The 9,989-nt window shown below is 63.4% G+C and overlaps 1 protein-coding gene across 2 annotated transcripts; it reads left to right on the top strand.

The window, feature by feature from the left end:
* Positions 1 to 2,050: 2,050 nt before the first annotated feature.
* LOC136302785 (early growth response protein 3) lies at positions 2,051 to 8,382 on the top strand. Of its 2 annotated transcripts, XM_066206326.1 has the most exons (3): positions 2,051 to 2,134; positions 3,875 to 4,032; positions 5,129 to 8,382. In XM_066206326.1, the coding sequence occupies exons 2-3, from the start codon at positions 3,879 to 3,881 to the stop codon at positions 6,166 to 6,168; spliced, it is 1,194 nt and encodes a 397-aa protein (XP_066062423.1). In that variant the 5' UTR covers positions 2,051 to 2,134; positions 3,875 to 3,878; the 3' UTR covers positions 6,169 to 8,382. The 2 variants fall into 2 exon arrangements, with proteins under 2 accessions (XP_066062423.1, XP_066062424.1); XM_066206327.1 differs by lacking the exons at positions 2,051 to 2,134; positions 3,875 to 4,032 and adding an exon at positions 4,711 to 4,842.
* The last annotated feature ends 1,607 nt before the right edge of the window (positions 8,383 to 9,989 follow it).

Raw genomic sequence — 9,989 nt, 5'->3', positions numbered from 1 at the left:
GCCCTGGAGCAGCCCCATGACCTCCTCTGCAGCTGTTCCAGCAGCTCCACGTCCCTCCTGTGCTTCCCAGGCCTGGACCCAGCGCTGCAGGTGAGGTCTCACCTGAGCGGGGCAGGGGGGCAGATCCATGTGCATGGAACACCGATGATCCAGGTCACTGAGACACCCTGGATCCTGCATCAGGACGGGGTTCACACGAGGCAGGTGTGTGGGATGAGGGGGAAAAAAAAAAAAAAAAGTGAAACCTCTCAGCTGCAGACTCCATCCAGCCTGGGCTATGATTTAAAACCATCCAGAGCCATCCCTGGTGAGATTCTCTCTATTTTTGCCCCCCTCCCGTTGGGTAAAGCTCGGGATGCTCCGACCCATTAAGTCGAGCTGTAACTAAGCCAGTCCAACCCCCGTGAGGCCGTTTCCGTGCCAGTCTAAGTCTGCCTCGGTTTATTTTGGCTTCAGGCCGTTCCCAATCAAACCGCTGTCAGTGCCTGAGCTGTCCCGCTCTCACCCAGCCGGGTTTAGCGGCAGGTCCTCATGACTCAGGAGCTTTAAACCCAGCCTAAAACCCTCCACGAGGGTTTGGGGTGCACCCACAGCCCCAACCGCCCCGATCGGGCACGGAACAGCTGCATTCCCAGTGGGAAGCAGGTGCCACTCGTGTCGGGGGAGGTGGCAGATGAGCCCGTGTCACTGTCACTCTCGGGGGGCAGACGCCCACCCAGGTCGGTGTGAGCCGAGCGTGGCGCTGGCACGCGTGGAGTTCTCCAGTTTTCCTCCGGAGCAGGAATTCCCCACGGGACCCTAGCCCATGGGTGCCGACAGGGCTGAGCAAACCCCTCGGCTAGAAATCGGGAGGAACCGGCTGGTATTTTTGTTACCGGACACAATTCAGGGTTGGGGAGGGGCGGTTTAATTTTGGGGCGGGGGGGTCCCAGCTCTGCCCCGCGGGGCCGTGGGAGCCGCACACGCAGCGGGGGCCCCGCAGCATCCCCGGCGCTGCGGCTGCGGGCGCACTCCCACCGTGGGAATGCGGCGACGGGGAAGGACGGGGGGCACGCCTGGGGGCACGGGGGGTGGGGGGGTGTCATCGGGACCCCCTCCTCACCCCCGCGGGTGGCGGCGGTGTTACCCGCGGGGGGGGAGCGCGGGCTGTGGATCCCCCCCTCCGCGCCCCGCGCCCGCCCCGCACCTCGGCAGCGCCGGGGGCGCCGGAACCGGCGGCCAAAGAAGGGAGCGGAGGCGGGGCCGGATCCAGGCCTTGTATGGCGCTTCCCCTCGGCCGCCCGCCCGCCGCCGCCCCGCTCTCTGCCCCCCCCTCCCCGTTCCCCCGCCGCCGCCGCCGCCGCCGCCGCCGCGCTCCCCCCGGGCCGCGCCGGGCCACGGGCGGGGCGGGCGGGGGATGCGCTGGAGAAAGGGGGGGGGGGGGCTGCGGCTTTGGGGGGCGGCGGGAGGGGGGCAAGGTGGGGTGAGAGACGGAGAGAGGGGGTGCGAAACAAGGAGAGTGCCCTGCGAAGGATGGGGGTGATGAGGGGGCAAGGGAGAGGGGAGGTCTGTGCCAGGATGGGGGGATCTAAGAAAGGCGGGGGGTTCTGCACGGGTCGGGGGGTTCTGCACAGGTTGAGGGGTCCTGTGCAAGGTGTGGGGGGTCTACAAAGGGTGGGGGGCTCTGCACAGGGTAGGGGGGGGGTCTTCTCATGAAAAAGGGGTCCGTCGATGGAGGGGCACCACTGCAGTGTTTGGGGTTGCAGTGCCTGGGGGGCTGCAGTGAATGAGCGGCCCTGGAGTGCACGGGTGGGCCCTGAAGTGAACGTGGGGGGCCCTGAAGTGAACGGTGACCCTGAAGTTGTCGGAACGCACTGGCTCCTCCTTCCCCCCCGGTCACAAACAGCCCAAATCGGGGCTCTCTGCCCCCCACCCCCGGGAAGGCTCCCCCCGCCCTGCGCACCGCAGCACCCCCCGCCCACCCCGCCCCCCGCCCCGAGCGGCTCCCGGCACCGCGCAGCGACGGTGCCCGGGCCTCGCTGCGCCTCCAGAGCCCCCGGTGTGTCCGTGCCCCCCGTGCCCGGTCCCCTCCCGCCGCAGCCCTCCCGTAGCCCGGATTTCACTCCCATGGCAAAGCCGGCCCTGCAGGAATTGGGTAAGTGGAGCTATTGCAACACAGCATTTTTCCATACATTTGCTATATAACTCGGAGGGTTTTAAAGATAGCATCAGTTGGCACACTTAGCACGAAACCACCTAATTACTGACGCCTTGGAAGTGCCAAACTTTTAAAGGGGGGAGGTGAGGTTAAAATCACAGGCGACCAACAAGTGTTACCTGTTTTTAAAGTATTCCAAGCGCTGTTCGCTCCACGGGAGTCGGGACATGGGGAGGGGGCGGCTCGGGGCAGAGCCTCTGTCACCACTGCCACCACACCGAGGGGCTGGAGGCTTCTGCAGCCCCTCCACTCTGACCCTCTCCTTCCCACCAAACTCCACTGCCTGGCGCTGTGGCTTTCCCAGCACGGCTCCCATCCCGTTCCTGTTGCCAGCTCGGGCTGCGGGATGGGCTTTGTGGCCGCTCCTGGTCTCCGCTGGAGGAAAAAAAAAAATCCTCCCGGTAAGAACCTGGCTCTGAGCAGCCCCGGGGGCGGCCGCAGGGTCAGGCACGGCGGGGGCGGACTGTCCCCGCGCCCCCGCTGCTTCCCGGGGGGAACGATCCGGGCTGGAAGGGCTGGAGCCGCCGCCGCCTGCCCTCCGCAGGGGCACGGCACCGCTCGGCGCGGGGGATGCAGCGCAGACGGGGAGACCCCCGGTCCGGTGCACTGTGCCCGGTGTCCGGCGCCTTGTGCCCAATGCCCGGTGCAGAATGCCTGATGCGTGCCCGGTACCCTGTACTCGGTGACAACCGCAGGATGCCCGGTGCCCTGTGCCCTGTGCCCTGCGCAGGGTTCCTGGTGCCCACTGCCCCGTGCAGGGTGCCCAGTGCTCGGGGAAGGATGCCCGGTACCCCTTTTCCGGTGCAGAGTGCCCGGTACCCGGTGCTTGGTGCAGGAAGCCCGGTACCCCTTATCCGGTGCGGGATGTCCAGTCCCGGTCCCCACTGCCCGGTGCAGGACGCCCGGTACTGGCTACCCCTTCCCCGGTGCAGCATGCCCGGTCACCGGTCTCCTTTGCCCGGCGTCCTGTGCCCTGTCCCCTTTGCCCGAAGCAGGATGCCCCGTTCCCGGTCCCCCTAGGCCGGTATCCGGTGCCCGGTCCCCCTTGCCCGGTACAGGGTCCCCGGTCCCCCTCTCCCGGCCGCCTGTCCCCCGTCCCCGCGCTCGCCGGCCCCGCTTCCTGCTCTCTCCAACGTTCCATTGTGCGGAGCTTCCATTGTGACGTCTCGGCCTCGGCTCTGCTTTGTCTGTCCATATATGGGCAGCTACGTCACGGAGCGCTCCCGCATAAAGGCCCCGCGGAGTCCCCGGCGGAGCAGTCGGGCGGCAGCGAAGGAACCGGCGAGCGGAGCGGGGCCGAGCGCGGGGGGAGCGGGGCCGGGGCCGGGAGCCGGCGAGAGAGACAGAGACAGAGAGAGAGAGAGAGGAGGGGTTAAATCCTCCCCCCCCACCACCCCCCCCCCAGCTTCTACAACCACATCTGCCAGCCAGATCGCCCCCTCCCCCTCGAGGAAACACCACCAAGGGACCCACGGAGGACCGCGCCCCCCCCGCGCCCCCTCCTCCGCGGCCACCCCCAGCCCCCCCCCCCCCCACCGCCTCCTCCTCCTCCTCCCCCCCGCCGCCCCCGCCCCAACTTTTCTTCTTGCATGATTTCCCTCGCACGGATTTGCCACTCGGATGTTGTTTCCTCGGGAGCTGAGCTCGGAGCCACGTTGAACCAGCCTTTTCCTCCAGTGCTATGACAGGCAAACTACTGGAGAAGCTGCCGGGGACCATGAACACTTTGATGAACCAATTGCCTGACAATCTGTACCCAGAGGAGATCCCCAACTCTTTGAATATCTTCTCCAGCACCAGCGACTCGGTGGCTCACTACAACCAGATGGCTGCAGGTAAAGGCGGCGGGGGGGGGGGGGGGGGGAAGGAAAATGGGGAAAAGGCAGGAGCGAGGAGGGGGGGGGAGCCGGTGGGGCGAGGAGGAGGATGCTGTGGGTAGAGTGTCATGGAGCCTCGGAGGGAAGGGAAGAGCTGGGGCTGGGGAGCGTCCCCCCCCCGCACCCACCCACCCCTTTCCTCGCCGTGTCTCCGCGCGATCGCTGCAGGGCTCCGCCGAGCGCTGCCGCCGCCGAGCCGCCGCCGCAGGTACGGGGACGGCGGCCGGGGCTCCGTGTGGGGAGGAGAACCCCCGGGTGGAAAAGCCGGAGGGCCGAGAGGCCGACGGGGAAGGCCGGGCACCCCCGTGTCGCGCAGGGGCCGCCCGCCCGCGCCGGGATCCGCGCGGGTGCGGAGGCGCCGCGGACGCGCGTGGCCGTGGCAGCCGCCCCCCCCCCCCCCCCAACACCCCGCAGCAGCGGCGGCGGCGGCAGCGTGGGCTCCCCGGGACGCGGCGCCGACTTTCCCGGAGCGCGGGGTTGGGGGAAAACGGGGTGGGGGGACAGGAGAGAGGGAGGATCTGGGGGGGCACAGGTGAGCGCCGAGGGCGGCGGGGGCGGGTGCTCCCCGCGTGTTCCCGCTCCCACGCGGAGCCCCGCCAGGCTAAACCGCCCCCCCCCCCCCATCCCCATCCCCGTGTTTCTCCTCGCCGGGGCTCGGCGCAGGGAAGGCGGCGAGTTGGTAACGGCGTCGGCGGCCGCAGCCCCGGCTCCGCGGAGTGCCCAGCGCTGCCGGGGCTGGACGGGGAGGAAGCCTACCTGTAGCCGCAGGTACCTCCTACCCCCGGCGGCGCGGCGGTGGGGTGTCTCCCCCACCCACCCATCCACCCACCCCGGGCAGCTCCTCGCGGGGGCGGCGCGGGCGGCCCCGCATCGTCGGGACCCCCGGCAGGCAGCGCCGCATACGCGGGGTGGAAGCAGCGAGGGGAAGGGGGGGGAGCGGGAGCGAGGGGGAACCGGTGCATCCCCGCTCCCCGGAGCATCCCCCGGTGCATCCCCGGTGCTCCCCCCCGGGCCCTCCCGGCTCACCCTGCCCCGCTTCTCTCGCACTTTGCAGATAATGTTATGGACATTGGCTTAGCGAACGAAAAGGCCGGTCAGGAATTGTCCTCCTACTCGGGCACTTTTCAACCCGCCCCGGGCAACAAGACTGTCACCTACCTGGGGAAATTCGCTTTCGACTCGCCCTCCAACTGGTGCCAGGACAACATCATCAGCCTGATGAGCGCCGGCATCCTGGGGGTGCCGCCGTCCTCGGGCGCGCTCACCAGCACGCAGAGCTCGGCGGGCAGCATGGGGCCGCCGCAGGGCGAGGTGGACCAGATGTACCCCGCGCTGCCGCCCTACTCCTCCTGCAGTGACCTCTACCCAGAGCCCGTCTCCTTCCACGACCCCCAGAGCAACCCTGGCCTCACCTACTCCCCCCAGGATTACCAGGCGGCCAAGCCCGCCTTGGACAGCAACCTCTTCCCCATGATCCCAGACTATAACCTCTACCACCACCCCAACGACATGGGCACCATCACGGAGCACAAACCCTTCCAGAGCTTGGACCCCATCCGCGTCAACCCGCCCCCCATAACCCCGCTGGAGACCATCAAGGCCTTCAAGGACAAGCAGATCCACCCGGGTTTCGGGGGGCTGCCGCAGCCACCCCTCACCCTCAAGCCCATCCGACCCCGCAAGTATCCCAACCGGCCCAGCAAGACGCCGCTCCACGAGCGGCCCCACGCCTGCCCGGCCGAGGGCTGCGACCGTCGCTTCTCCCGCTCCGACGAGCTCACCCGCCACCTCCGCATCCACACGGGCCACAAGCCCTTCCAGTGCCGCATCTGCATGCGGAGCTTCAGCCGCAGCGACCACCTCACCACCCACATCCGCACCCACACCGGCGAGAAGCCCTTCGCCTGCGAGTTCTGCGGCCGCAAGTTCGCCCGCTCCGACGAGCGCAAGCGGCACGCCAAGATCCACCTCAAGCAGAAGGAGAAGAAGGCCGAGAAGGGCTCGGGCGGGCAGCCCCCCGCCGCGCCCCCCGCCGCCACCGCCACCACCTCGCCCCCCGTGGCCCTCGCCCCCGCCGTCACCACGTGCGCTTGAGGGATTGTGGGGGGCGGCGCGGTGTCACCCCTTCTCCTCCCCTTGGCCTCGGCACCGCTCCGGGGGGAACCCCACGGTGTTCAGGATACCGGGGTTGTGCTGCCACGGGTCCGCTCTGCCCGCACCCGGATTGACCGGGTCCAGGCTGCCCGCACCTGGATCCTGCCTGCACTTGGATCGACGGGACCCGCACTGCCCCGCACCCGGATTTGCCCGGACTCGCGCTGCCCGCGCTGGGATTGCCCGCACCACCTGGATCCCGGCTGCCTGCTCCCGCACCTTTCACATCCCGGCTGCTTCCACCTGCACTGCCCGGGGCCGGGCCGCCCGCACTGCCTGGATCCCGGCTGCCTGCTCCTGCAACCCGCGGATCCCGGCTGCCCACACCCGCACCGCCCGGGGCCGGGCTGTCCGCACCCTCCTTGCCCGGCTCTCCGGGATCCCTGCTGCCCGCACCCTGTTCCCGGATCCCTGCTGCCGCGCCTGGATTACTCGCACCGCCCGGATCCCCGGCTGGATTGCCCCATCCCGGCTCTCCCGGCTCCGACTCTCCCGCACCCCACGGCCCTCACGCGGCACCTCCCGGCTCCATCCCGCTCACCTCCGGGCTGCCCGGGCGGCGGATCCCGGGAATAATCCCGGCTGACCCGGATCCCAGGGCTCGGTCCGACCCGCCCGCCTTGCCGGGGCTGGGTGCTCCAGGATCGGGTCCCCCCACGCCCGGTCCCGTCCTGCCCGGTCTCCCGGGGCTGGGCGCTCCAGGATCCGTGAGGGGATGGATGGATGGACGGACGGACGGATGGATGGATGGATGGATGGACGGATGGATGGACGGATGGATGGATGGATGAATGGAAGGAGCTGATCTGGCTCCTCTCCTCGCAGGGCCTGGAGCCCCCGCTGCCCCCCACCCCCGGCCCCGTGTCCCCCCCGTGTCCCCAAGCACCGGCTCCCCGTGTTGGAGGTAAGAGGGCTCAGCCCCCCAAGCCGGGCTGGTGGGGCGGGGGGCGGCTCTGCGGGTCTCCCCAACTCCGGGGGGCGGCGGGGAGCGATGTCCCGGCAGCAGCTTTTGGGTTTGTTTCCTTTTTTTGTTTGTTTGTTTTCTTTTCCTTTTTATTTTTTTTTTGTTTGTTTGTTTTCAGCAGAAGGGAAATTCTTTACAGAAATACAGGGAAAAAAAAAAAAGCACCCCAGTATTTTGCTGAATACTTTTTATAATGTGAGATATTTTTATTTTATTTTATTTGGTCACTTTAAAACAACCACCCAACTATGGAGGAGAAAAATCAATTAGTCCTCTATTTTATTATTTTATTATTTTTTTTTCTTTCTCCTTCTGGTATGTGCATGTCATTGCATGACTGCTCTGATTTTTTTCTTCTTTTGTTTTAATAAAACTGTGCTCAGACATTTAAGCTAAACTAAGCAAAAATAATAATGAGTTAAAAAGAAAAAAAAATCTTTGTTGCCAAAAGGTCGTGCTATCCAGGTTTGATGTCTGCATGTGAAAAAAAAAAACCACAAAAAACACATTAAAAACATACAAAAAATAAAGAGAAGAGGAAGAATGCAGTCTAATTTATGTGAACTGAAAGGAAAAAAAAAAAAACCAACAAAAAAAACAAACCACAATCAGGTTTAACCACACAAACCTAAGGGAATGATATTTTTTGAAAGACTTTTGTATAAAGTTGAGTACTTAGAGAAAAAAAAATCATACCAGATGTAATATATTTTGTGGATGTTTTTATTTCTTGGATTTATAGTACCTTATACTAAGGTTAAAAAAAATTATGCTTGATATTGTGAAAAGGTGATAATTTTCACACACATTTCATTTGCTCATTTGTCATGTTGTAATGCAAATATGATAGTTAATGCATACAGCATTTTTAAGGGAAAAAATCAGAAATATTGAACTGATGTATTGTTGTACCATTTGCACTGTGAGCAAATGCTAATGCAGTAAATATATTGTGTTTGCTGACAATCAAAATCTGTAGTAAATATCTTTATTTGCTTAAAAATGATCTATATTGGTCTGGAAAGTAAAAACAAAAATGGTTTTAATGTGTAAGGGGAGTGTAAAAAGGGTTGAACTGTGCAGGGAAGCGGGTGCTGTGTCTCTTTATGGGCGACTTTGAAAACCTGTCTGTACAGAATTTTTTTTTTTCCTAAGTGCTGTATTTCCTTAAATATTATTTTTTCATACGATTTCTTTTTTTTTTTTTTTTTTAAATAACCCACTTTTTTTTTCCTCAGTCCCCCCTCCCTCTCCCCTCAGTTCTATCCACAGGGACGGCACGGCAAGACCCAGCGGGGTGACCCCGAAGGCGACCGGCTCCGTCCTCGCGTCCCTTCTTCCCCAGGATAGGGGGGAACCCAACCAGGAATGGGGGGCACCCAACTGGGATGAGGGGCACCCAACTGGGACGGGGGCCACCCACCCTCTCCCCAAAAAATCCGCCACGTCCTTGCCTTGCCCTTGACCTCCCATCCCGTTTTTTCCCCCGCTCGTGCCGCCGCCTTGACCCCGTCACCATTTTGCCACGGCGGCTTCCGCGGCCGCTGGGATAACTTTGGGCCACCAAAGAGGATCGTGTCGCTTCAGCCGGTAATGCCCCCGCGCCCTTCGCCCGCCAAATCGCCCCGGGGGCAGCGCCTGAAGGGGATTTGATCTTATTTTTTTTTTTTTTCCCAAGCCTGGATCGCTCGGGATAAAAATAACCCGCCGGGTTTGAGTGCTGGCGCTGGCACGGGCACGAGGAACGAGTGGGAAGAAGGAGTTTTTTGGAGGCGCTTTGGATGTTTGGAGCGGTGGCGTGTGGTGGTTGGATGCTTCCCCAGGGATGGGGATATGGAGGCCTGAGGTTCCCGGAGCTGGGGTTGTGCTGGAGGATCCCAGACCACGGGTCTGGGGGTCCCTTGGTGCGTGCAGGGGTGACTGGTTGAGTATCCCACAAGTGTCCTCTTTCTTTCCCAAGGCCTTGCCGGCAGTGCTGGTGGCTGGCGTTGGCACCGTGGTCTTTCCTGGTGTTCCCAGGGTTGGAATTTGTTGGCAGCGTTGGCAGATTTCCTGCTTTGTGATTCGAATCTGCAGCCGGGCCTGGAGAAGCTGCTGCTCCGGCCATTCCAGGGCAGATCTGCCCATTCCAGGGGGGTTTGTTGAGCTTCCTTGCTTGGAAAGGTTTGGATTTAAGGCAAATCAGGGGCTGATGGTGACTCGGGGCACAGCTGGCCCAGCCAGGGACGGCACCTCGTGGTGTTGAGCAGTTGGATTTGGAGCCCACGGGCACTGAGCCGGGTGGGCCCCGGTGTCTCAAGGTGGTTGTGTGTTTGGTGGCCGCGCCAGGCTGGATTGGGAAGAGCTAGGATTGTCCTTCCCTGTGTGCTCTGGAGGTCCTGCAGCCACCAGGGGCTGCGGGATGGTTTGGGAGCCATCGGTGTCCCCATGTGTGGCTCAGGTGGGCAGAAACTGGAGCTGCCACACACGGGGAGAGTCAGCACGACCCCCAGCATCACCTGAGGGTGCTGTGGTGGTGCTGGAGGTGCCCGTCTCCACTGGTGGCTCGTACTGGAAAACACTGGAGATCCTGGGAATGGTCACAGCAGAGGAGCTGCCCCAGCGAGGAGATACCCAAGGTTGCACCAACGTTTTGGGCTCCTTCTGTGGGTGAGGAGGAGGAGGAGGGAAGGAGCCCACCAGGCCCTGGGGGCCTGCTCTGCCAGCCAGGCCCGAGCATCCCGCTGGGCAGGACCTCCCTGGCTTGGAGCAGGAAGGTGAGGAGCACCCTTGGGTGGCAGAGCGCGGGGAGTGCGTG

Source organism: Chamaea fasciata, unplaced genomic scaffold, assembly GCF_029207755.1.
Source record: "Chamaea fasciata isolate MVZ Bird 193981 ecotype frontalis unplaced genomic scaffold, bChaFas1.0.hap1 SCAF_30, whole genome shotgun sequence".
NCBI lineage: Eukaryota > Metazoa > Chordata > Aves > Passeriformes > Sylviidae > Chamaea > Chamaea fasciata.
The sequence above is the reverse complement of the archived record's forward strand: the minus strand, read 5'-3'. Positions and strand labels throughout refer to the sequence as shown.

Coding starts and splice junctions, on each gene's coding strand:
- LOC136302785 (XM_066206326.1), top strand. CDS start 3,879: ATGACAGGCAAACTACTGGAGAAGCTGCCGGGGACCATGAACACTTTG. Junction 4,033..5,128: donor CTACAACCAGATGGCTGCAG/GTAAAGGCGGCG, acceptor CGCACTTTGCAG/ATAATGTTATGGACATTGGC.